The sequence below is a fragment of the Eschrichtius robustus genome, chromosome 12 (assembly GCF_028021215.1).
Source record: "Eschrichtius robustus isolate mEscRob2 chromosome 12, mEscRob2.pri, whole genome shotgun sequence".
NCBI lineage: Eukaryota > Metazoa > Chordata > Mammalia > Artiodactyla > Eschrichtiidae > Eschrichtius > Eschrichtius robustus.
In genome coordinates, this window is record NC_090835.1 from 57,467,974 (window position 1) to 57,495,017 (window position 27,044).

Here is a 27,044-nt window from a genome sequence, read left to right on the forward strand (position 1 = left end):
TTGGTGGAAACCACTGAAAAATACTGGTTCACTTTTTTTTTTTCCACTTGGGCATGTATTTTAATAAAGGAATGGACTCTATTATGGAAGTGTAGGGACAAAGTTCAAAGAAGAGGCTAAAATGGTGAAAAATTAGTTAAGTTTTAGGAAATAGTTTTTATTTCAGAATTGTTTAATACTTCTAGGGAATTGAGCACATGGCTCAGGGGATTGCGCATACTTTTTACACTGAGATTTTTGGGTCAGAGTGACATCCTAGCGTAGATATTTAACATAGAAGTGGGTGTCACAAAGGTCTTCTTTCACTAAGTTTAAGCAGTAAACTCAAATGACTTAAAGTTACTAGTTAGTGTATGTTGTATTCTGTAAAAACGAAAACTCCCTTAGAGGCATTGAATATATCTGATATGCTTAAAATTTTGGAACTCAATTACGAATATTAACTTTAAAGTTTATAGGATCTAACCACAAACAATTTAGTTGAATTTCTGTGGGTCACTAGATTGTCTTGAGTGGCAGAGTTAAAACTAAAAGTAAAGACTGTTGTTAATTGTCTAGTGCATCTTCTCCTGTGATACTCAGTGTTTTGGGTAATATTAAATCCATATTCTTGAACTAGAAAGTCTTGGGTGTTTTGAAAAAATTAGATACATTTAATGGTAGAAATCTGTGTTAAGTACTTCAACATTTTTGAGATTTGAACTTTATGCAAAATTCGTAGTGGTAATGATTGGTCATATGCTACTGGGTATTTTTATGTTATTGTGTGAATTGTTGCTGCTGAGTGTACTTGAAATGAGTATACATAATGTGTGAACATATATCTATCATTTGTAATACAAACAAGCTAATTTAATAGAACGTGTATCTAAAATAGTAAAAACATTACTATTATGTTTTAACATATTTCTTAGGAATAATGACAGTAGGCAGCACATAAATTTTACACAAGAGAATGAAAATTCTTGAGGAAACTGTTAAGATTAGGGATGATTATGGCAAAATTAGTGTACATTTAGTTGATGTGGCTCTTAACATTATCTGAGTTACATTTAGGTTTTAACAGAAATTTTATATTGTTATTGATGTAAGTGTGCTAGACATCATTAAGCTAACTTAATGATGTGCAGTTCACATGTCTATTGGATACATTGAAAATGGATGCCCTAAGTATTTCTAGTGGTGATCAGACCCAGGTCTTCCACCTTCTACTCACTTTTTCTCTTTTTGCAAAAGGCCACCATTTTTGTAAATGCCAATTATATTATTTAAAATGTTAAAATATATAGCTTCATTATTGCTTAAAATGTTAATCTACTCTTGCTGGTATGGTACTAACACTTGGCACCTTTTTTTTTTTTTTTTTTTTTACCTAACACATTTGCTTTTAATAAACCATCACTTTCAGGATATGAGCAGATTCAGGTTACAAAGTGAATTTTCTCCTTACTAGTTTGGAATTTGTTTGTTCTTAAATACAGGTATTTTGGCCTCTCCACAGTCTGCACCTGGAAACTTGGACAATAGTAAAAGTGGAGAAATGAAAGGTAATGGAAGTGGAGGAAGCAGAGAAAATAGTACTGTTGACTTCAGCAAGGTAATTCTGTTATTAACTATACATTTTCATAGTCATTTTTACTGAGAAAATTGTAGCAATGTGGCTTTATTAACATTGATTATAATAATTTTTTAATAACTGGTGCCTATAAACCTGCATGTGATGCTTGTGATATGTTAATTTATGATCAGAAATTGTGAGAAAGGTAACAGTCTCATAGCACTTGAATAACGTTATATCTTACTAGTGTTAGAAATTCTGAAAAAAGAATATATGAATAATATGGTATTTTTATCTATACCTACCCATAGATATCATGAAACTTCAGTACCTTTTGAATTACAGTCGTTTGTTCTGGAGCTACCACCACTAGAAAGATTAATTCTGGTAATGATGTTACAGCAGTAATGATTCAGCTTTTTCTCAGCTGTAATGTGATCCCAGAATTACTGTCTTATGGTGTCAGTACTTTCTGGAATGTCACTGGGAAACATTGGTGCTTCCCCATGGGTAGGTAAAGGTAAAGGCATGGATTTAAAAAAAATTCACCTATCTCAACTAGGATTTTTAATTGTGGTAGATGAGTATTTAAATGAAATATAAAAAGAACTTATTTCAAAAGAACAGGACAAAAAACTACAAGTTCAAATTACAATTGAATTTAAAGCATACTTTGTGAGTACTGCCTCTGAATAATTGATCCCCTGTGGCCATTGTAAATTTTTTTATTGGTATTTACTATAGGATACAATGTCAGACTTTTAATTAAATGTGATTATTTCAAGTAAGATTCATTTTTTAAGCCTTTATTTTATGATGCAAAGTCTATAAATCACATTTTGCAGAAAAGGCATTTAAATGATGATTTGCGGTAGCTTTGCTGAGCTTCATGCTCTAAAATTATAAAATGCTTTGCCAAAAAAAAGCCTTGCTTATGGGACGTTGTACTGTTCTAAGTCGATCATATTTTTACTGGTGCTCCAATTATTTCAGATGAGTGTAAAGTGTTCAGTAACTAAATTGCAATGAATAAATTACTATAGTTTACGTTATACATCTCCTCTAGACATGGCAGATGCCATTTACTTTTGTTCCTCTGTCACAGTTTTCCTTTTTTTACTTGGTCTGTCCTTGTGTACACCTCCTTATCTCCTGTTGGGCAGGAGTCTGCCTCCTGGCACTGTAGTTGTGGCACACTGGGTGTGGGACTCAAGAGGCCCGCTGTAAGTGCTGGTTTTATTTTAATAGATAGCCCTGTAAGTGGTTGTTTAGTGCCTTGTGTGAAACTGCGTATAAACGAAGAAGTTGCCATACTTTGATATTATGCTCGTAACCTTTTCTTTGTAATTATACACAGACAACTGAATTTGATTATATAGCACTACCATATATCTATACCAATTATGGCTATTGTAGTTTTAAATAAACATAATTTTTCCCACTTAATGAAAATACTGGGGAATGCCCAGAGTTCTTTAAAATAAAAAGGACTTATAAAAATACATAAAATATAAAGGAACTAATTGATTTCTAAGATTAAACAATAGATAATAATTAAATGAATATTTTTAGCACTGTGTATAATTTCATGGACCACTGTTAGCTTGTGAACTATATTTTTGTCTTTAATAGTTTTTAATGAATACTGCTATATTCATTGAAAATTTTCTCTAGTTTGTATGTTTGGTAATTTAGATCTCTGAAGTAGTAAAGACTATGACAGTAAAACAGTTGGGAGTATTGTTTGGTAGATGTGTTTTGCTTGCTTTTTTGTATTTGTCTACTTCATTCTTTGTATTCGTGAGAATTTTGGCATTTTTACATCCTTTAGATCACCAGTTTTGATTAGCAAATAGTAGTCTTAAAAGCATCTTTTCTTTCCTATTTCCCTCTGGTCTTATTAATACCATGCACACTTTATTTTTAATTATTATTTATTTGTCACTAGGTTGATATGAATTTCATGAGAAAAATTCCTTCGGGAGCTGAGGCATCCAATGTTCTGGTGGGAGAAGTGGATTTTTTGGAGAGACCTATAATTGCGTTTGTGAGACTGGCTCCTGCTGTTCTTCTCTCAGGGCTGACCGAGGTCCCTGTTCCTACAAGGTAAAGAGAGGGTTAATTCCAATTAACATTCTCCCAGAATGTCCAAAATCTAAAAAATTTTATTCACTGAGGGAACATGTTGCTTTATGCAGCACAGCACAGGGAGATCGGCTCGGTGCTTTGGGATGACCTAGGAAGGATGGGAGGGAGGCTCAAGAGGGAGGGGATATGGGGACATGTGTATGCATGTGGCTGATTTGCTTTGTTGTGCAATAGAAACTTACACGGTATTGTGAAGCAATTATACTCCAATAAAGATCTGTTAAAAAAAATTGATAAATTTAAAAACTCAAATTATAAATTAAAAAAAATACATTGGATTTATATTTTTACAAGAAGTTCGGTATCTTGGGAGCTTTGGTTTAAAAAACAGTTCATCATTTTAGACATAGTATGTTCTGTACAGGCACTGAAGTCATAGAGAATGGAATTGAATCCTTGCTCTGCCACTTTTTGTGGGATGGTCAAGCCAGACTTCAGTTCTCTAAGCTTTATTTGTAAAATGAGGGTAGCAGTACCTCACAGGGTTGATTAAATGTAGTAATGCCTCTGAATTAGGCAAAATGCTTTGTTCTGACCTGATCAAATCTTCTGTTCAGTATACATTATAAGTAAAAATTGAAATGGGGGTCATATCCTTAAGAATTAGCAAGTTGTGTTATAAAGGGTTATCAATTTGTTAGCTACTGATTGTATAAACTTAATTACAAATGAGAATAATTAAAAATAGTTTTTTCTTATTCATATAATAGTAAATCAGAAGAATTAATTGCAGCTTGATTGAAATATATGTGCCAGTTCTTAAGCTTTACTGAATTGCATTAACGGTATAGTATTAAGATAAATGAGAAGAATAATTTCATAGATTCACATTTAAATTCTTATAAAGCAGGAAGATGAATACTTCCAGTTTGGATTATTGTGAATATTAATATTTTACTTTAGTGTTAACAATGATATAACTAAGTAGGAAGTTAAATAATTTTTATTTAGTCACTATAAATAAATTAAAATCAAATAATAAGAGGTTTGATGTTAAATTTGGAGTCGTAAATAAAAATGCTTTTCCTTCCAAAGGGATTAGTCCCTTATTTACCACATTAGTGTCTTTATCCAGACTGTAGTTTGAGGGATCATGGATTTCTTGTGCATACTCTTAGCTATTTTATTAAGCCAAAGTAAATACTTAAATGGGATTAGTATTCACTTTATTTACTAATTTACTTTTTTTCATCAGTACAGACAAGAAAAAATTGTTTACTCAAAATTCAGAAGGATATAGAAGATGGGAACTTTTAATGTAAAACACCAATTCCTTAAGTACTTTTTTACTCTAAGGAAGATGAAAAGTAATAACTTGGTAGAAACTTATTTATGAATGCCTTTCTTAGTTTTGTGATCTGTTTTCATCTGAATAGAGTTCCATCCTCTTTTCAGCCATTGGTGTGTGAGGATGGAAAAGAGGTCTGAGTGTTGTTTCTGTGTTTACATTTGAATGATTTCTTTATGATTCCTAAATTTATATGTGTATGTTGTTTATGTTTAAATCTGTGTTTTCATGTTTCCTTAGGTTTTTGTTTCTGTTATTGGGTCCTGCAGGCAAGGCACCGCAGTACCACGAAATTGGAAGATCAATAGCCACCCTCATGACGGATGAGGTAATTAAAATGCCCTTTGACATGGACACTGATTAAAAAGCATATAATGCATATTAAATTATAGTTCTCCTTTCATAGTGAAGCTTAAAAAATTGTCCTTGCTTGTCTTTACTATTTTATCTCATATTCACTATTTGCCTTTTGCAAGGTCTTTAGGACCTTTCTGTCAGGGATCAGTGGATACTGTTTGGTTTCCTCTCTCCCCCCCAAGTTGAAATTATTGACCATCTTCTTGACGTTTTGAAATTTTCTTCATCCTGCATTTCAGGATATTGGTTCTTTGGGTTTTCCTCAGGACTTTGTGTTTTCCCCTTTTTTCTCTATAATTTCTTGCTTTTGTGGACTTCATCTTTGACCATGGCCTGTATTGATCAGGACTTTTATCTCTTTGGGAGAGAGCTTTATAGTTGGGTACTTGTTAGACATCTCTGCTTTGTGTCCCTAAGGCATCTGAAACCCCACATGTCTGAACTGACCTCCTTTCTCTGTTCTGTCTCAGTCAGTAACCAGATTTTATTGATTTTACCTTTTCTATGTATTTTGCATTTAATCTACCATCTCCTTTCCATCTGCACCATCACTTCTCCCTCCAGCTTAGACTCTCTTACCTTCTTTTCTTTGGTGACAAAAGTGGATCATATGGGCCTTTCTCTTATAGTATTTTCCTTTGTACTATCAGTAATATGCAGATTCGAATAAATCATTTCCTTGATCCAGATGTATCAATGACATCCTATTGTATATTTGTTTAAATTTAGACTCTTTACTGTTGTCTTAATAGGGTCTGCCTAATCTAGCCTCTGTACGCTTTTTTTTTTTTTTTTTTGGAAGTTTACATGCTATGACTGACTAGTCACCTTTTCTCTACCACTTGCTCCGTCCACATCAGCTTCCTTTTTGTTCCTCGGATGTGCTATGCTCACTGCTGCCCCTGGACATTGCTGCTCTTCCCTTTGCCTGAGTGCTAACTCTACCACCTCCACCCCACCCTGTGCATGCTTTGTCCCTCATTTCAGACAGATTCCTCCTGTAGTGTTTCCTCCTCTAAGAGACCTTCCTTGGCCACCCAATTCTTCCCCATCAGCTTCCCTTCCTTTACCCTGCTTTATTTTTATAGGCACATTTATTATTACCTGCAGTTGTGTATTTATGTAATTACCTGTTTCACTGTCTTTCCCCCTGAGTTCTTGAGTGTGGGGACTTTGCCATATCTGTGTCCACAGTGCTCAGAATTGTGCCTGCCAAATAGTAGGCACCCAGTAAATATAAATGATCAAATTAGTTATTTAAGTAAGATTGTTAGCATACCCATGATTATTCCTTTAGGATAAATGACATTAAAATGTCATAAAAGCGGAATGACGCACCTGCAGTATTATTTTATTCTGTATTTATTATTTCCCAAGTAAAATATTCTCTTTTTAAAAATTGTTGTGTATTAACACATCACTGGTTTCCTTTGTTGTTTGTTACTGTTAATTCATCTGGTAGTACTAATAGTGGGTTATTTTTTAAAGTTATTAGCGAGAGTGGGAACAAGAGTTAAGGTAATTATGTAGACTTAGTTATGATATCTAAAGTGGATTACTATGCGTAGAATTTTCTTTCAGCTTTACAATCCTTTTACTCAATATGTGTATTTTTCTTTAGATTTTTCATGATGTAGCTTATAAAGCAAAAGACAGAAATGACCTCCTATCTGGAATTGATGAATTTTTAGATCAAGTGACTGTCCTACCTCCAGGAGAGTGGGACCCTTCCATACGCATAGAGCCGCCGAAGAGCGTTCCTTCTCAGGTGAGAATCCACACAGTACTTCTTGGAGTTACTTTTTTTTTTTATTAAACATTTTTCAAATAGTTTATACATTTTCAAAACTCAAAACTATATGAAGAACTACACTCAGAGAAGTTGTTCCCCACCGTGTCCCGTTTGCCTTCTTACCCCTGTCCCCACCTCCTGTGGGTCACCATTTGTTATTAGTTTTTTGTTATCCTTCCAGTTTTTATTTAGTACAGGGAAATATGAACATATAGTCTTGTTCTCTCCTTTTTCTTACCAGAAGTTAACATCCTACTGTTAGTGTTCTGCACCTTGCTTTTCTCATGTAACAATATTTCCTGGGGATCTGATCATAAGAAATCATAGAAATACTCCTTCTTCCTTTCCTCACAGCTGTGTTTTATTCCAGTATGGGTGCACCATAGTTTGTCCTGTTTCTGGTGCAGGTTGTTTTCAGTCTTTTGCTATTACAAACCATATCATAGTGTTCCTATTGCCATTTTAGTCTTGTGCAGATGTGTCTGTCTGTAGGATGGATTCATGGGAATAAGATTGCTGGCTCACATGGGAATTTGTTTATAATTTTAGCAGATATTAACGGAATCTCCTCTTATCGGGTTGAACTGTTGTGGGCTCATTTTGGTGATGAATGAGAATGCCTGTTTCCCTACAGCCTCACTAGCACAGTGTGTTGTCAAACTTTTGAATATTTGTCAGTCTGATAGGTATCATTATCTTACTATATCTGGTATTTTAATGTGGTTTTAATTTGCGTTTCTGTAATTAGTGGAGTTGAATATTCCTGAGTATTTTTTGCTCATCGCCCTCCATCACTTTTTTTTAACATTTAAATCATTCGTTGATCCTTTTGAATTTATCATGACGTCTTATGTAGCGAATGCATGCAATTTGTCTTTTTTCTAAATTGCGGCCTGGTTGTCCCTATTTATTAAAAAGTTAAGCATTTCTCCACTTGATTGGTGATGTTGTCTTTATCATTTATTAAATTTCCATATGCATTCAGGTCTGTTTCTGGAATTTCTTTTCCAGTGGTCTGTCTATTCATGGACCAATTTCACACTTTAATTTCTGAGGCTTTTTGTTATATTTTAATATCTGGTAGGTCTGCATTCATTCTCAACCTCTCTCTTACTCTTGTTTTTCTGAATTTTCTTGGCCATCTTTGCATATTTATTTTTCACATAAGCTTTAAAATCAGCTTTTTACTTACAGAAATAAAATGTGATTTTTAAAAAATTGTGATGGAAGTTAAATTTCTGAATGAACTGAGGGAAAGTTGACATCTTTATAATATTGAATCTATTCAAGAACATGGTACATCTTCCCCCAGTTGTTTTCCTATTTCAAGTCAGTTTTTGTGTCCTTAAAGAATATTGTAAAGTTCTCCTTATCTGTGCCTTACACGCTCTTGGTGAGTGTATTCATAAGTATTTTATCTTTGTTTCTATTATAAATGAGGTCTTTGTTCCATTATATCATCTGCTTGTTGCTATATATATATATACATATATATATGTATATATATGTATATACACACACATATATATTTATTTATGAAGGCTATTGATTATTGTATATTTCTTTTGTATCCTGCTACCTTTCTTAATGCTTTTATTGTATGTAGTAGTTTTTTAGTCATGTAATATGCAATAAGAGATAATTTTATCCCTTATTTTCTAATTCTTATACCTCTAACAAGTTTTCTGTTAATTGTATTGATTAAAATCTCTAATAGTTTTAAGTAGTAGTTGACTTTAAAGGGCATTTCTTAATTTTTTCCTAATTGTAGTCAATATCCCTAGTGTTTCTCTCATTAAGTTACTGTGTTTGGTGCCAAAGTACACATTTTATCATGTTAAGAAGTTACCCTAATTTCTGTTTTATTGAAATTTTTAATAAAAGTGAATGTTGAATTTTGTCAAAGGGCTTTTTAGCATCTCTGGAGATGATCATATAAATTTTATTTATCAGTTATCATGGTAAATCACATTAATAGGTTCTTTAATTTGAAAACACTCTTGCAGTGTTGGAATAAGCCAACTTGGGCTTTAAAGTGCCTGTAGTCTTTGTCTAATGTTTTATTTAAGTTGTTTGCCATCCTCTGTTTGTAAGTGGATTGGTATATAGATTTTTGTGTGGTCTTCACGTTTTGGTATCATCATTATACTTGTTTCATAAAAACAAATTTGTAAGTTTTCCTTTTTCTGTGTTCTTTAAACCTGAAGTGGTTTGGAATAATTTGGTTCTGAAAGTTTGAAAGATTTCTTTATTAAAATTTTCTGAGCTTGACTCTTGTGTCGTAGACTTCAACAACTTGCTTATTTCTTCTGTGGAAATTGGTTTGTGTAAGCTTTCTCTTTTTTCTGGAGTCAGTTTAGGTAAACTGTATACCATAGAAAATTACCTATTTTCTGGTGTCAATTTTGGGAAATTATGTTTTTTGGTATATTACCCATATCATCAAAATTTTTCATTTATTTGCAGAGGGTTGTGTTGTGCAGTCTGTCTCTCTCCTTGTACATATATATATATTTCTTATATATATGTAAAATTTTTGAAGTTGCCTCCTTGTCGTATCTTTGGTTGTATATCAGCTAATGGTTTATCATATTTTTCCAGTAGAGCAGCTTTTAAAATTTATTTCAGTTCTCCTTTTTAAAAAAGTATATTGTGTTTTGTAACTCAATTTCTGCTTTTAGCTGCTTTATTTTATTCCTTTCACCTTCCTTAAAAGATTTTTTTCACATTTCCTGAATTAAATGCTTAATACACTTATTTTTATTCTTCCAATTTTCTTAATATAAGTGCTTCATTTTCTTGAATGAAGCTTTTGCTGTATCCCATAGATTGTGATATATAGTATTTTTCTTTAGATTTGTTTTCTAGGAATTCTGTACTTTTGTTTTCTCTTTCCCCTTTGAGCTATGATGTAAGTTAGTTTTAATTTTGACATTTTCAAATGGTAATCTTATGATTATAGATAAGTTGTGCTGCTCTATAAATACTGAATATGTGAACCAGGGAGTTTAAGTCTGTAGTTGAGCCAGAGTCTTTGATCCGGGGCACCTCCTGGGATGAACACCACCCCCAACCCCGTCTTTTTCTTTCTCCTCCTCCCTCTCCCTTTCTCTTTGGTCTCCTCTCTCTCCCTCTAGCAGTCTCCCACCCACCCCAACCCAAACCCCGCCCCGCCCCCCACTCCCACCACACACACACACACACACACACACACACACACACACACACTTTTTTTAGTCCAGCAACCTCTGACCTTTGGAGGTAACAAATTAAAAGCTCACTCTGGTGAGGAGGAGGAGATCTTTTATCATGAGAATAGTACTCTTGAATTTGTAATAAAACTTAATGGGAAATTGATTTTTATGAAAATTTGTTTAATAACTCTTGTGCTACTTATGTCTTAAGGGAAGTATTTTAAAAAGAAAAAAATGGCATTTACTCTTAATGTAAAGTATATTTTTTCTATAGTTAACATGAGTAAGATTTAAAAAATTCTAGTTGGAGAGATGCTTTATTGGATATTTTTGCTTCTGTTGCTGAGGAGTAATTTGAAATGGTGTGTGTGGGTGTTTTATAGTATATCTGATAGTAGAATATAAAGCAGAAAAAAACAATGTAAATCTGTAATATTAATAGAGGCAAATTTTAGATTCTCTTTCAAAGTGTAGTTTCTTTAAAGTGGAAGTTTACATAAGGAAGCATTTTTTCTAGGAGTACTGGTTAGATATATAATCAGTATGAGATCTCATGTTCCCTCTAATTGAAGATGCCTTCTCAGCTTCCTTAAAACAATTCTGAAAATGTGTTTTTTGTGAAATGCAGGAAAAGAGAAAGATTCCTGTATTTCCCAATGGATCTGCCCCCAGCTCGGGTGAGACCCCTAAGGAGGCCCCACACCATGCTGGGCCTGAGCTACAGAGGACTGGACGGTGGGTACAGATACTGATACAGTGTGGGTGTCTTTTAGGGGCTAGAGATTGATTTGATGGAAAAGGCATAAGCATTCTTTTTCTTTGCAAATATTTGGAAAGTAATTTTGTACAGTATTTTTTCCATATTTAAAAAAATGTGTATTATTTTATAGGTATATAATGTTAAGGATAATTAATATGCATTTTAAAGTAGTTTACTAGACTATATTGGGTTCTGTATAACAGGATTTAATTTAAAATGAAAATATTATGCAGCATATATTAAGAGTATTGTAGTTCTATAGTAGGTTAATTTAACTGCCTGTACAGAAGGTTCTTGAGGAAAGTGTGGTGTCCTGTTGCCATTCTTATATGAAGTTAGAGAATTATGGGAACAGAGAGGAATTGTAACCAATGTGTCGTGTGTGTGCATAGATGTAAAACTCTTCCATGAGCAGTACATCATGAGGTAATGTAAAATTCGACAGACAAGCATAATTAAACCATAGTAATAGTCTCTGGAAACCTAGTTAGAAAAATGGTTGCAGAACTTAATTTTTGGAATAAAGAATAGAAATATTACCGGGTGCAAACATTGTCTTAAAATATTTTGTAGAGGTAGAAAATGATATGGTATTACCATTGTGTAGAAAAAAGCATGTGGATGTTGATACTGTTTTATCCATTGGTGGTCCCTATAGAACTAAAGATCTTGAAGCTTAAATATTTGTTTAAAAAACCAGGATAGCTTATACAGGATATCTTAATTCATTGACTAATATAGTAGTCTCTGTGTATAATAGAGTAAGACTCTGTCCCCATGCGAAAGGTGCTCATTTAAGTTGTTATTATTATTATTACTTCTTCAGACTTCAAACTGAGGTAGGGTGAGTCACTGAGAAGCACCAAGCCAGACCCCCAGTGATCTCATGTTACCCGAGAGTCTCATATATAAATGATTGATTTGATGATATACTTTCATTTTCTAGATTATCATTGGCACCTTTTTTATTGCAAGTTGGCACCTTTTTTTACAGTTTTCTTAGTCCCCTTGCTGTCATATTATTTATAGGATAACTTCTTCCAGGTGTCAATTTATGTTTAGGCTTTATTTCAGTATTAACTTTGGAAAAAGCTAGAATGGTAAAGCTTGAAACATCTAAAGCATTTGAAAGCATAAGATTAATTTGTTTGGTGTATTTTTCTGCAGTAGGGATTTGAATGCTATTTTATGAGTCACAAAATCTTTTTAAATTACTGATTTGTCACCGGTATTTATTGAATACCTACTATTTCCCAGGCAGTGTTCTAGACATTGGAGATAATGGCAGTGAATAAGAAAAGGTCCCTGCCCCTCACAGAGCTTATATTGTAGTGGAATGCTTTCAAATTAGATGTATCCAAAAGTCTGATTTTAAAACACACTGAAATGATAAGTCATTGAAATGATTTGATGTGCAAATATAGATTTTAAATTTACTAACTAAAACCTCTTAGTTTTATTAATATGCACACTGGTTTGACTACATATACAGTAAATTACATACACTGAAATAGTTTTTAGGTTTTTTTTCTAGACCAGAAGTATTTATGTGTTTGAAGGACTAAAATATTAAAACTAAAATTATTTAATTCACTACTGAGTGGGCCTGAGCATACTACATTCATATTAAAGGGTATTTGGGGACTTACGATTATATTATAATTGCATTCCTGGTATTTCTGACACTTGCCTTTAAGATTTATAATATAAATAATGATTAATAGCATTGCTTATGCACATTTTCATGAATGGGTTGTTAGGTTTTATTTATTTTTATTATGTATTTCCTTGCACATTTGTGTTTGATATTTATTGCATTTACTCATATAGTCATTTGCCTGTAGTCTTTTCAGTATACAGTCCATATGATACAGATGTTTGTGCCTCTTTTAACTTAGTGAGGTCTACCTTTCCACTATCAGTGGATTAGATTAAATGAGTTTGTCTTCTATAATTTATACCATTATTTAAATAGGATATTGATTTTTGTTGACAAAACGCTAGGCACCAGCAGTTTTATGTAGCCCATAGTTTTAGTTTGAACTAGCCAGAATCCTCTAGTGTACAGTTTGACGAGTTTCATCTCACCTATTTAGGCTTTTTGGTGGTTTGATACTTGACATCAAAAGGAAAGCACCTTTTTTCTTGAGTGACTTCAAGGATGCATTAAGTCTGCAGTGCCTGGCCTCGATTCTTTTCCTATACTGTGCCTGTATGTCTCCTGTAATCACTTTTGGAGGGCTGCTTGGAGAAGCTACAGAAGGCAGAATAGTGAGTACAAAGATTGGTAGTGGCCAGGCTCTTAGCTCTTCAGAGGCAAGTGTCTGTGTGCATTTGTCTCACTATTCATACTTTTATTTGAAGAGTCTACCCACAGCATGATTAACCTGTCCCAAAGCAGACTTCCCCCAAAGGTAATTGCAATGGAAAACATGGGGAAGCCATTTGAACAGGAGAAGATGCACAGTTGAGGTAAAAAAAAAAAAAAAAAAAAAAGAAAGAAAGAAAGAAAAAAGTTTGTCATGGCTCGCTGGATGAATGGTTTTATAAATTGAGTAAAAGGCTTGTATTGTCTTTGTGGGGGGAGTGGGTGGGAGGAGACAGATCAATTGAACTGATTCTGGGTGGGTCATGGGTGGGAGAATTTATCTGTGGGGTCACCTTGTGTCCTTTAAGGCATCATAGGATTAGTTAGAGCCATGTGATTAACATTAACTAATCCACCCTGGCAGGTCCCCCGGGCTAGACTATTTGGAAGAAGGGAGCATAATTCTGGACAAATGATGGATTTTTGAAGTGGTGTTTACTTTAATTTTGCTGTTATTAAATTTGTGTGAACGTTGCCAAAGTGTTAATTGGAAAGTATAACTGAAAACTGCATCTATATTTTGATATGACTAGAATGAAAGTTTTTATGTTTTTTGTTCTTGGTGATACTGTATTGGGGCTGTGGGGGCCTGATATCGGAACAGCATCTAGTGCTTTGTGAAATTTGGAAAGACTTTTTTGTTGCTGTTTATATACATTTTAATGGCATTTAAATGAGACAGTTTGTGATTCCTAAGTATATTTTGTTTAATGATATTTACTGTTTGGAGAAAATTTATTTTGTACAGATAAAAGGTTAAAAACCAAGCAATTCTAAGTAGTAATAATTGTTCAATTAAAGTATTTCATAAGCTGAACATGAGATAAACCTGACAACTGAAATTTCCTTTCAACTCAATTTATTTTTGATTATTTAGATTCTTTTATATTATTCTTTTACATTATTATAGCAAAGATAGATATTTTTAGTAAGTTGCTTTATGTGCTGTCACAAGTTGTACATGTAACTCTGCTGGTCCCTGAGGAAGTGTGTCTTGTCTGTTACCATCATGGAAATACTGTTTCTTTCCTCTTGGACTGTCACTCACTGTCTGCCCATCTCATCCTGCTATTTAATACCCTGTGCATGTGATAGAGCTTTAGGCACTAGAGGAACATAGACAAGGGTAAGACATGGGCATGTGTCATCTATCCTCAGGGTCCTAACCTAGGAGAAAAAGATAGGATAGTATATATGTAGTTACTATGTCGTGGTGTTCTGTGCCACACATGAGTGAGATAAAGGAAGAGCTGTAGGAGTTGTTAGAATAGAGAAATCAGAAATATTATGGAGGGAAATGATATGGAGATGATGCGTTTATTTTCAGATGCTTTGTTGGAACTTCAGGTAGAAATGGAGACATTAGGAGGTGCAGTTCCAGAATTTATAGAGTGATAAGAAAGAAATATGAAGATTGGGAAACTGAAAATAGATGAGGTTAACAATGTAAAGGGAGACAAGGAGAGGAAAGAAGTGTGGGAAGTTATCCCCATTTATGAAATGGAGGAAGGATGAGAATGAAGAGAAAAATGGCCCAGCAAATTAGACACAGGCACAATCAGAGCTCTGAAAGAGGAGTCAGGATGATGTAATTTTGTAAAAAACAAAATAGAGGTGTAGAGAAGGAGGAAGATCAGCAGGGATTGTTCAATGCCGTACAGTGGTGAGGCGTATGGGGGAGAGTAGGGGAGGGCTTCTAGTGGGTAAAATGGAAGCTTTTGAATGTGGGTTAGTTAGGGCAGTATAGGGAGGACTGTGATTTCTTTAGGGAAAGACAGACTTTAGTTTGGGAATGAACATAGAAACAGTTTAAAATGGGAAAAAGTAGGTCTGGGTAAAGAAACCTAGTAAACGTGGCAATGAGGGGTTTGGGGAATGGTGAAAGGAAGGTCTTCACCTGGAAGTTTCTGCTTTTTCAACACAACATTGAGGAGGGAAACTAATTTTGTGCCCAACTGCCTTCCCCACCCCATTAGCATTTCTTTATTTGCCATCTCCTTGTTTCTCTGATCAATTTTTTGCTTTCTATTACTAGATGTTGCTTAGACATTTTTTCCTTTGATTTGAACTCTAAATTCATTCCTAAATGTACATATTATAATTGAACTAAGGATTTTCTAATAGCTTAGTAGTGTCTTCCAGGACAATCTCTTGTTTGTGGGCAAGAAAACAAATTTGTCTCATACAATTCATAAATATATTGTTAATATGAACACATTCATTTTGCCAAAAGTCTAGTTTGTATGTGGGTTTGATCCTATTTTTATATTAATAATTGAATGTTACTTTTACTACATACTATTCTTAGGTTGTGATTTTGATTTTGGAACATGCTGTTATTACTGATGATGATAATTGCTACCATTTATTGAGTGCATTCCATATGCCAGACAGTGTGCTTGCTAGTGTTTTCAGAAATGCTGCTTCTTTAAGTTCTCCTGGCTATCATCACCCACATTTAAAAATGAGAAAAGTTGGGCTGGACAAGTCTGAGATACGGCCATGGTTTAGCACCTGGTAGGAAGCAATCTTCTACTTCAGATCTGGTTCTGAAACCCTGCTCTCTGCCTACTGCTGTGCTGCCTCTCGGTTCCAGGAGGCTTGTTTCTCACAAGTGTCTTGTCTTTGCTTTACTGATGATGGGCTTTTCCTTTCTTAATTGTATATCCCAGTTGACCTTGATGTTTGTGAATGGTAAACCGTTTTCTTTCTGACCCTTCCCCTCTGTCGAGTGTCATAGCCTATATGCCTTAGCAACTGATAACCTAATCAGTTAGGATGTAATGTTGGTAGTGGAACAAAATTGGCCTACTAGCTTTGATTTAAGATTTCTATGAGTCTTTCATTTTATCGTTTTTACCAAGCTTTAATAATAATACTTCCTCATTTATGGTTTCCAGGAGTTTTTTTAAGGAGATTTTTCATCTAGTATTTATGTTAAGCATTTCATGTTTTATATATGTTGGTTAAGCCCATCATATTAGATTAATTTCTTTAAAATGTATGGGAAATTGTACTTTATAAGCAAGTTTGAGAATGATAGTTTCAAATTTGAGCATGCTAATTTCTTATTCATCTACTTGGAGGAGTCTTTTTTTTTGTAGCACACCACATCGAGCATTTAGTATGTTTTTTATTTTCTTAAATGAACTATTTCAGACATGCAAAAATATTCAAAATAATGTATACATCTTTGTATTCACCAATGGCTTAAGAAGTAAAACATGTATAGATAGGGTTGGAGCCTCTGTGTCCATCTTCTATTTACCCCTTCCTCCTTACCTCCCGTAGTACTGAGTTTTAAATTAGGGTTGATTGTAAAAGTTCACCTTTAATATGCTAAAACAAATTTAAATTTTCCCATGTATTTAAAATATATTTGTAATTTTCCATATTTAAATTTTAAATTTGAGATTTAAAGTTGCATTTGCTTTATTTTTTTTAACCACTTGATTAATATTTTTATTTTCCAGGTGTCTTATATATATGTATTATAGTAGGATAGAGATATATTTATGATGTATTACCTTTATTCGTTTCTTTTTTCCTTAAACAGAGTGCAATAGAGTCTCTTTTTGGAGCATCATTAACTGGGATTGCCTATTCGTTGTTTGCTGGGCAACCTCTAACAATATTGGGGAGCACAGGTCCAGTTTTAGTGTTTGAAAAAATTTTATTTAAATTCTGCAGGTATGTAATAGTTACCTACTTGTCACATTTGTTTATGTATGTTTATAATTATATATTATTGTTACTAACTTTAGTTAAAAGTACATTGTATAATTAATAGCTGAAAAAGAGGATCTGATGAGTATACATATTTGCAATATTTTGGGGTTACTGTGTGGTCAACCCTACTCTGGCTCCTACTCTCATCCCCAGTCACCTTGAATATAAAATCAATGGATTCGAGTGCTGATAAGCAAATCACTTGAGGAACAATAAAAGTCCTTTGTGTTAGCAAATTTCAACCTAGTAAGAAGGTAGTTAATCTGAATTATTTATTATACGGTATGTTGGTCTTATAAAGGAAGTTTAGAAAGCAGTGGATCTCGAAGGCTCACGCTGACTTTACCCAGCAGGCCTGTGTCACAGAGGGAGCTGCAGCTCACAGCGTGGGGTCAGTGCAGGTTACTGGAGCTGGTAGCCTCGGAATTTGACATGGCAGTACTATTCCTTTTGTGAGATAAATGCAGTTGAATATTTTAGTCTGAAACAACTTGATGCTGTTAAATGTTGGATTCACTAATTCCTCTTGTTTGGATTCTTTTGCCACTGGACAAACTGATCCTGATTTTGATCTGGCACAGTACACACATAAATAGAGAATGTAGTGGCCTCAAGTGTTTTAGACTCACTGGTAGTAATTTCTTATTTGAAATTGAATTGGAAAATGAAGTCACTGTGGTGATACTGGTGGTAGAGGAGCCGGTGGTGGTGGGGCTGGGGCGTGGCTGCCATGTTGACACTGGAGCATCTGGGTCTTCAGAGAGAGCGACATACATCCACTTGTTCTACAGGCTGCTTATCTGTCATTTACTCCTCATAACTGATTTCTAAAGTGAGGTCTTTGTTTTTAAAATATTTATTGCCTAGTAGATTTTCACTGTAAATCTTTCGTATAAGTAAAATATAATCATTAAGTCTTCTAATAAGAAGCTGGTCTTCAGTTGAAGCAGAAAAACACATAGAGCTTTCTTTAGTCATTATTTTGTTATTCTGTAATGTGTTCTCTTTTAGAAATCTTAAGTTTTTATACTGTTCTTATTGTTTGTTATGAAAATTTTAAGTACCAATACTGTTTGGCATGTATATGTTGATCATGTCCACATTTTTCTTTCTAAACAGAGATTATCACCTTTCCTATCTGTCTTTGAGAACCAGTATAGGTCTGTGGACTTCTTTCTTGTGCATTGTTTTGGTTGCGACAGATGCAAGCAGCCTTGTGTGTTACATCACCCGGTTCACTGAGGAGGCTTTCGCAGCTCTCATTTGCATCATATTCATCTATGAGGCTTTGGAGAAGCTCTTTCATTTAGGAGAAATATATGCATTTAATATGCACAACAATTTAGATGAACTGACCAGCTACTCGTAAGTGTTTCTGTTTCCCCTAATAGTAAATGTATTTTTGCAGAGGTGTCTGAGCAAAAGAAAATGGATTTTTTGCAATGTGATGCTCACTGTATATCTAGCTATAACTACCCAACTAGCAATACGGAGGTTGACTTGTTTGTTACAGATGAGATCTTACCAAAGCACGCGGTGGATGTAAATGCGGTTGAACAAATTCAGTCATTTTTATTCACCGAAACAATTTGTCCAAGTGTGTGTATTTTTGGTTTTATGTGTAAATTGGATTGGCCAATTTAAATTCAGTTGTTTGGCAACTAACCACCATATATTTATATATTCTTCATGTTTTGCATTTTCATTAACGTTTTTGAAACTTGATAATTTTTATTGGAAGTTATTTTAAAGTGTAATTTCAGTGCAGTGTTGTATGTTGTTTAGTGGATTATTTTCTTTGTGATAAGAAAAGCATGAAATGAAAATATTTTAGGACTCTAGAATAAAATAGGATTTGAGAAGTAATTATAGTAGTTACAAAGGGTTGGCAAACTTGTTTAAACGTGAAAAAGGTTATTAAACTTAGACATACTGAGGTAGATGCCTGTATTTGCCGTCTTGAGCACAGTTGGTATGAGCATGAGCCTGCATTTGATTAACTTACATGGAGGAACGTGGTTACCAAAAGCCTTCCTTCCTCCTGCCCCCCTCGGCCCCAGTCCCTCACTTCACACCCCTCCTCCTCTTGCTGTCCTCACACACTCTCGACTTTGATGCATAGAGGAGGGAGGGATGTGAAACTTCCTCCTATAAGACATTGACCTATTTGAAAATATTAGTGACACTTTGATGCCAAGTCTATTTTGTGTCCTTTTCTTTGCTCTTAAACTAGTTAATTTTTTAAATGTTATTTGTTGTCTTCTCTCTTTTCCTGCTACTTTGATCTTTAAGAAGCATGGTTTTTATAGCTAGTGCCAGCCAGTTAGAGTACTGTTTCCTACATGTGAACATCATTTGTTCAGCTAACATTCTGTGAGCAGGCACTGTGTTAGGAATGTTGCGTAATATTCATGTCAGTGTTCGTCATTCATATTGTAGCCCCTTTTGTGTATGAAGAAACTGAGGCTCGTGGAGGTTAAAACTTGACTTGGGTCAAACAGCTAGTAAATGATAGAGCTTCAGTTGAATCCAAAGTCCAGCCACCTGCCTTTTCTCAAACAGCTCATAATCCAATTGAGAATATTCTTGTTTGTTTCTTTTCATTTTTTAAATCCATATTTAGAGATTTCTTTGCTTATGTATGTGTTTCTAGCTTTTTCAGGCAGGTAAGATAGTTCTGGATATGAACTGAACTCTCTGATTGCTTTGACTCTCCTAGTCCTGTCCTGAAAAACTATGTTTTACCTATTACTTTAAGGATGGATCTTAAGATGAATAAGGGATGAGCATGAGCAGGTAGGGCTAGAATTAGTAGGAGTATAACTTATACTGGTTCCCAGTGCATGTTGTGTGTGTGTAGATGGGAAGGCAGCAGCAGCTCCTGTGGAGGGTAAGTGGTAAGATTTAGTGGAGGCTGACCGTGTTATACGTGGTGTCTTCTCAAATTTTTAAAGAAAATAGTACTGCCCCAAGGGATATATCTAACCAGTTTCATTAAGTAAACATTTTATTGGTATTTCTATTAGCTTTGTTATATTTATATAAGCCAAACTTTATTCCATTCCATTGTTTCTTATATTTTCACTTTTTAGTCTCCATGCTTTGCAACATGGAAGAAAGTTAAGAAGTTGAAAGCTACTCTATTGTGTGACTGATTTAATAAAATGTAAACATGAAATGCAGAATGGTTAAAACTATCCAATTCTGGTTTCTCAGATGTGTATGTTTTGAGCCTTCTAACCCTGGCAATGAAACTCTGAAGGTGTGGGAGGAAAGGAATGTAACAGCACACAACATTCCCTGGGGGAACCTCACTGTCTCTGTGAGTATATGTGAAGTGAAGCCTGGTGCAAACAGTAACCTTATTATTTAGCTTTTCCTTAGTAAACTTAAATTTCCTTCTTGATTGATGGATATCGTATGTTTTCAGAATATAGAGTTGTGTTGACCAAATAGAAGTTACCATATTTTTATTTATCATGTACTGAAGTGTACAGGTTGAAAAGAATGAAGCTGGTAGGAAGGGAGATCAAGATGGACTGTATTTGGCTTCCAAGATATTAATTATTAAAAAGATGTGAATAATCTTCTGGTTTCTAATTCCTCTTGGATTCATAAGTTCATAGGCCTGTGGTTGCTGGTCCGCAAGTCGACAGTTCCAGCAGCTCTTACCCACTTGTGCCTTCTGTTGATCAGTCCATCTGTTCCGGGAACTGCTTATTTAGAAGATGAGGAATGCTCAGACTGAAACTGTTTACCTTGTAGAGACTAGTGTGACTTCAGCACTGAAGGAAAGGAAAGGAAAAAGGACAGAAACATATAATGAGCACCTACTGGGTACTGAGCACTATTACATACATATTTTTGTATTCTGTTGGGAAATGTTGTCCTAGCCCTAGAGTATCTGTTTTGGACACTTCCCAGGTTGGGATTTAGAAATAAAGATGTCCAGTGATGCTGGCAATATCAATTAAAACCAAGATCCCTTGAGCTTCTCTGGTGCTTTTTATATCATGTAAGCAATTGTAGGTCATTCTTTTCTCTAAGGGTGATAGCTCCTAAATATGTAACTGGAGGGATTTCATCTGAAATTTTATCCCATTGATAATTTACATCTGCACTGTCTGGTACAGTAGTCACTGCCACATGTGTCTATTTAACTGTACGTTCAATAAAATTAATTAAAAGTTCAGTTTCTTGGCTTCACTAGCCATGTTCCAAGTGCTCAGTCCCGTCAAGTGACTGACTGCTGGCTGGCTGTACGGGACGGTGCAGATACCTGACATCTTATCATCACGGACAGTTCTGGGGGCAGTGCTGATGTAAAGCACTGTGTGTCAGTAATCAGCTTAGAATAACACTTTACTGTTTTATATTAGAATAATACTTTATTAACTCTATCTCTTTTGTTGTGAAAGAGGTAGAGTTAATAGAGGTGCCCAAATGAAAGTGATTTGTTAAAAAAGCTCATTTCATGATGAATAGGATGTCTTAATATTTTAGATTATGTATATGGTCTTTTCAGTGTATTTTCTTGATATCCATCAGGGCCATGTTAGGTTTTTTTGTGTAGCTATAGCTTTTATTTCTATGATCCATGTTGTAAATTGTAGGATTACTAATCTTAGCACGTAGAAATTGAGAATAATGGAAACTTTGACTGTTTTTCTTTCAGTAAACCTGAGTTGTATTTTTAAAATGAGTCTCATTAGAATCTAAGTGAGGAAAAAAAGGACTTCAGTTGCATGTGCCTTTGTTAATCTCTGGTTGCCTTTCAGTTATTTTTCCCCCCAAAGGAAAATCAAGTCAATATGTTTCTATAATTGTATTGTATTATGTTATATTATTGACTATATTATTGATTTTATTAATGGAAATATTTCAGTGGTCACTTTACTGCTCACAGTCCCATGCTTTAATCTCACCATCAGAAAAGTCAGAAAAAAAGTCAGAAAAGCCAAACACAGTTTTTATTATTGATTTGAATTTATTAGTATAGCCATCTCTTATTCAGCATTATAAAGGCAGAGTCGTAATTTTCTGTCTGTCGCTTTTGTTTTAAGCAACTTGTTCAGAGGTAAAGGAAAGATAGTGAAATTGTTGAACAAGAACGCAAACAAATATTTGGGAATTAATAAAAGGCTTATCTATTGAGATATATAAGCCTTTCACTAAAGGAAATAAGGAGTTGAAAGAAAGGAGTGTATGACGTTAATAACTTGACAAAAATACAGTATTTCATTTCAGTGATTTAAGATGCACAGATTTGTCAAACCATGACCTCTCTGAACTCAGGATATGTTTTAAAATTGGTTGTGTATTAATGTTGACTTGATAGTGTTTTTTCTAAGTGAAACATAAAATAATGGTGTGCCTTATGATCAGTAGCATCTTAGAGTCAAAGAAGTTCTTAGTAATTTATTAGCTATCTGAGAATCCCTTTCATCCCTTCCTTTTCTGTTTTTCCCCCTTTTTTCAGGAATGTAAAATCTTTCATGGTACATTTGTAGGATCAGCTTGTAGTCTCCATGGACCTTATATTCCAGATGTGCTCTTTTGGTGTGTCATCTTATTTTTCACAACATTTTTTCTGTCTTCATTCCTCAAGCAATTTAAGACCAAGCGCTATTTTCCTACCAAGGTAATTGGGGTTTAATTTTGGAGTTCTTGTGAGAGCCATGTTTTTAGTTTTCATTTCCTTGGTTTGGTTTATTTCAAAACAATAAGATATTGTTTGAAGCTAGTACTTTATGTCATATAGCTATAAAGAGATTATTCATAGTGAAAAGTGTATATTCCATGTCTGAGCTAACAGTAGGAAGACAATGGTATCATGAGAGATGATAGGTTAGTTGTGAAATGCGTTTCTTATCTTTTGCAAAAAATATTAGTTATAAATGTATTTCACTGATACATTGTCACTAATTTAAAACCTCATTCACACTGTCTAGTGGCATATTTTAATCTGTGAAAGATATGAATTATTTAGAAAGGACACATAGTATTTCTGTGTTTATACTAACGAAACCCCTTTAACATAGGTGCGATCGACAATCAGTGACTTTGCTGTGTTTCTCACCATAGTAATAATGGTTGCAATTGACTACCTTGTAGGAGTTCCATCTCCTAAACTTCATGTTCCTGAAAAATTTGAGGTAAGGATTAAAACACTTGGCTATTTGTTACTTGGGAATACCAAACTACTTTAAAGTGAGATACCGCCTCCTAAGTAGTTATTTCTAAAATATGCATAGTCCCTCTGAAGAGCTGATGCTTTGAAAGCAAAAATTATATATATGCCTCATGTATATAAAAAAATGAAAGGATGAACAGAGACAAGTGAACATATTTAGGAAATAAGCAAGAAGGTATCAAAGCTGGCCCATCAGGGAGAGTGAATGAAAATATTCATGGTGAGGAGTTGGGAGTCATTTAAAATTTTTGACCCTGCTCTCATAGCTGGAGTTCACAATATACTTTCCAGGTGAAAGAAACATTCTTTATTCCTTTATAAAGGAGTAACTCAAACTTGAATTTATAAGAGTGGCAAGGGGATCCTCATTAAAATTTTTAGATGGGTGGTATATCTGACAGTAATTGGAAAGCTTTGTGTAACACTTTCCAGCAGAATCAAGAGAGAATCAATTTTTTTTTCCACAAGAAAAATGATACTTAATCTGAGCATCCATGAACTCTTTGGTTTCATTAGCAAACTACAGTTCTTTTGTATACAGTATATCATGTGCATAACACAGAATCTGATAATTATTTTCCCTTCTAAGTTAGAGGTGGTAGCTTTTGAATACTTTCTGGAAATTTTTAATAATCAAGTATTTGTGTCACTGCTTATATTTACATTTAACTAATTATATGACTTCTTTTATAAGCAGAAGATTTAAAGGGAATTAGGAATAAGGAATATAACGAAGATAAATTTAGTCTCTTCTCTCTGTCTCTCTGGGATTGAAAAATAACATTATTTTAAAAACCAGGGTCCTCAAAAGTAGAGGTGGAAAATGATCCAGCAAAATTATATAAATCTATTTATATTTTTATCTAAAAATAAGAAAAATTAAGCTTTATAATATTTATTGTATGAATTTTACTATAAGGATAATTATAAGTAACATAATACATAAAAGAGTATAACGTCATTGGGTATATATTTTTTTGCTGCTAAGAGTATATAATTTAAAAAGTTTTGGAGACCTTTGTTTAAAAGCATAGATATTGAGCCACTAAAGATTTTAGGCCGTTAAGAGGTGACTATATCAAAGTCATTCTGTTTTTACCAAGTCTTACAAATAGACAAAACTGTAAATTATAGTAATGTAATTTCCTGTAATCCTGGTCCCATTTCCTTATTCTGGTTCCAAATATATCCTTGTTATTCATTTATCCAGCTTTCAAGTAGCAAACTGATTTCAAGGGGCTTAAAATACACTTGGGGAAACAAATTAAGAAACAGTTAAGAATATATGCATTGTATAGATAAAACATATTTATTCATGTGCAGTATTAAATATAAAGCAGTATAATGTATATCAGTGTGGGAAAATTATAATATCTGAATTCAAAAACAGTAGATTTCCCTTTTGTATTGACAAATGTTTTCTTGTAGAAAAAACAGTCAATATGAAGTCTAAGTAATAGAAGCATTTAAATTTCAATATATCCAATATCCTCCAAGAATGCTGAACTCTTACGATCTTTAAAAATGTTTTATTATAAAACAAATTTTATGTTACAGCATTGAAATAGATTTTTAAAGTGCCAGATTTTTGTCAGCCAATGCTTTGGAAAAATAGTGTAGCGAGGCCCAGTTCTGCTTTAGTACTGACCCTGACAAGATCACTAGTCTGTAGGATCTCCAAAGCAGTTTCGTTTAGGAGTTGATCTAGTAGGTAGATTGATTTCACTTTATATGAAGTAGATAGGCGTGTGTTGAAAGGATACTCTACTTCACTTATCTATTCCTGCATAACAAACCTCCCAAAACATCATACCTTTAAACGACAACACTTTTTTTTGTTCATAAATCTGCGACAGTTGGGACTAGGCTTAGCTGGGTAGTGCTCTGGTCTCCTGGTTTGAGATTTTTTATGTGGCTGCAGTCTTTATTGCCTTGATGGGAGCATGTCTGGGAGCTCAATTCAGACGGCTGAAGGAGCTGGGTAATTGCCTCCCCCCCCACCCCCACCCCCCACCGGTCTCATCACATTGTGTCTCATCCTCAAGAAAGCTTATCCAGGCTTACTCGGAGCTTAATCTCAGGGTTCCAAACGGGTTAGAGAAGAAGCAGCAGGGTCCCTTGAGATCAAGACTCAGAAAGCACAGGGTTACTTTGGCCTTATTCGCAGGTTCAAGGGGAGGAAATAGACTCCCCTTCTAGGTGGAAAGAGTGGCTGAGTCACGGGGACAAGAGACCTGCCTCTAGGGATGAGAAGAATTCCTATGGCTGTCTCTGCAAATAATTCACAATATATCCCAATATTTAATCCAGTCCTTTCCAGTCCCTTGGCATTTCTTGGGGTAGACACAGTCTGTGCTGTGGAAATTTTGTGCAGTAGGAGAAGGAAGCTTTTTTTTCTTTCCTTCTTTTAATCTTTAAATGTTTTAACAGCCTACTGATACAAATAGGGGCTGGATCATAAGCCCGTTGGGAGAAAATCCTTGGTGGACCTTATTAATAGCTGCTATTCCAGCTCTGCTTTGTACCATTCTCATCTTTATGGATCAACAAATTACAGCTGTAATCATAAACAGAAAGGAGCACAAGTTGAAGGTAATTTAAAAATTTTGTCCCAAGAATGGTTTCTTTGAGTTGGAGATGGTGAAAATTAATTTCTTCTCTCTTTATAAGTAGTATAGAGTTTTAACCTAAAAGAACAATATAGGCTTACAAATATTCATGTTTGTTTCACTTTTCAGAAAGGAGCTGGCTATCACCTTGACTTGCTCGTGGTTGGTGTTATGTTGGGAGTTTGCTCTGTCATGGGACTTCCATGGTTTGTGGCTGCAACAGTGTTGTCAATAAGTCATGTCAACAGCCTAAAAGTTGAATCTGAATGTTCTGCTCCAGGGGAACAACCCAAGTTTTTGGGAATTCGTGAACAGCGGGTTACAGGGCTAATGATTTTTATTCTAATGGGCCTGTCTGTGTTCATGACTTCAGTACTAAAGGTAAAAATCTCTTTATTGCAATGTTTTAAAATCTTTCTTTATCATAAAATTTACACTTGGTTGTATGAAAATGAAACATTAAAATATCTAAAATTAGTTTCATTTCCTAGAATTTACTTGGAAAATAATATTTTGGAATGGTGGTTAGTATAGTAGGCATCAGTGTTAGATTGTATCCTTTTAAAAAATCATGTAAAAGGATAGTATTAAAGACTATAGAGTTTTGGAAGGAGTTAATCCATGGCTTAGTTATGATGTAAAAGAAGAATATACCAGAGGATTTTATAAGCATATTAGAAGAAGTAATATTGAAAGATAGATGAAACAGTTATTTGACCAAAATGTAAAAAATAATATTGCTATTAGTTGAATTAATACATTCTTCCTGACAAAGAACGTGTTAATGAAATGAATGTATTAAATGAAATATAAGTAGTAGCACTCATTAGGAAAACAAAAAGAGCTAATACTATAAATGAAGCATGTAAGAAATTATACTTTATGATAAACGTCTTTTAGTCACATCTGATCTTTACTGTACACATTCTACCTAATCTAGTGATTTAATAAAAAACAATAACCATAGCAAACGTAGCTAAGTATCTAATCTTAAATTTTCTATTCATCATGGAAGAGCTCAACTCCATTTCTTTTGATGTTTCAGTTA

General features: G+C 34.2%; 1 protein-coding gene across 7 annotated transcripts in view; it reads left to right on the forward strand.

The window, feature by feature from the left end:
• Positions 1–27,044, forward strand: part of SLC4A7 (solute carrier family 4 member 7) — a 115,511-nt gene that overhangs the window by 66,529 nt on the left and 21,938 nt on the right. For 6 of the 7 annotated variants that reach the window (XM_068557969.1, XM_068557972.1, XM_068557974.1 and 3 more), the window contains 13 exons: positions 1,482–1,597; positions 3,507–3,664; positions 5,235–5,322; positions 6,973–7,119; positions 10,966–11,072; positions 13,194–13,368; positions 17,022–17,155; positions 18,314–18,559; positions 20,411–20,516; positions 22,674–22,835; positions 23,236–23,349; positions 25,818–25,979; positions 26,126–26,377. In XM_068557969.1, coding sequence (XP_068414070.1) covers positions 1,482–1,597; positions 3,507–3,664; positions 5,235–5,322; positions 6,973–7,119; positions 10,966–11,072; positions 13,194–13,368; positions 17,022–17,155; positions 18,314–18,559; positions 20,411–20,516; positions 22,674–22,835; positions 23,236–23,349; positions 25,818–25,979; positions 26,126–26,377 — 1,967 coding nt within the window. The remainder of the gene's footprint in view (positions 1–1,481; positions 1,598–3,506; positions 3,665–5,234; positions 5,323–6,972; positions 7,120–10,965; positions 11,073–13,193; positions 13,369–17,021; positions 17,156–18,313; positions 18,560–20,410; positions 20,517–22,673; positions 22,836–23,235; positions 23,350–25,817; positions 25,980–26,125; positions 26,378–27,044) is intronic. The other variant, XM_068557971.1, reaches the window with a different exon arrangement.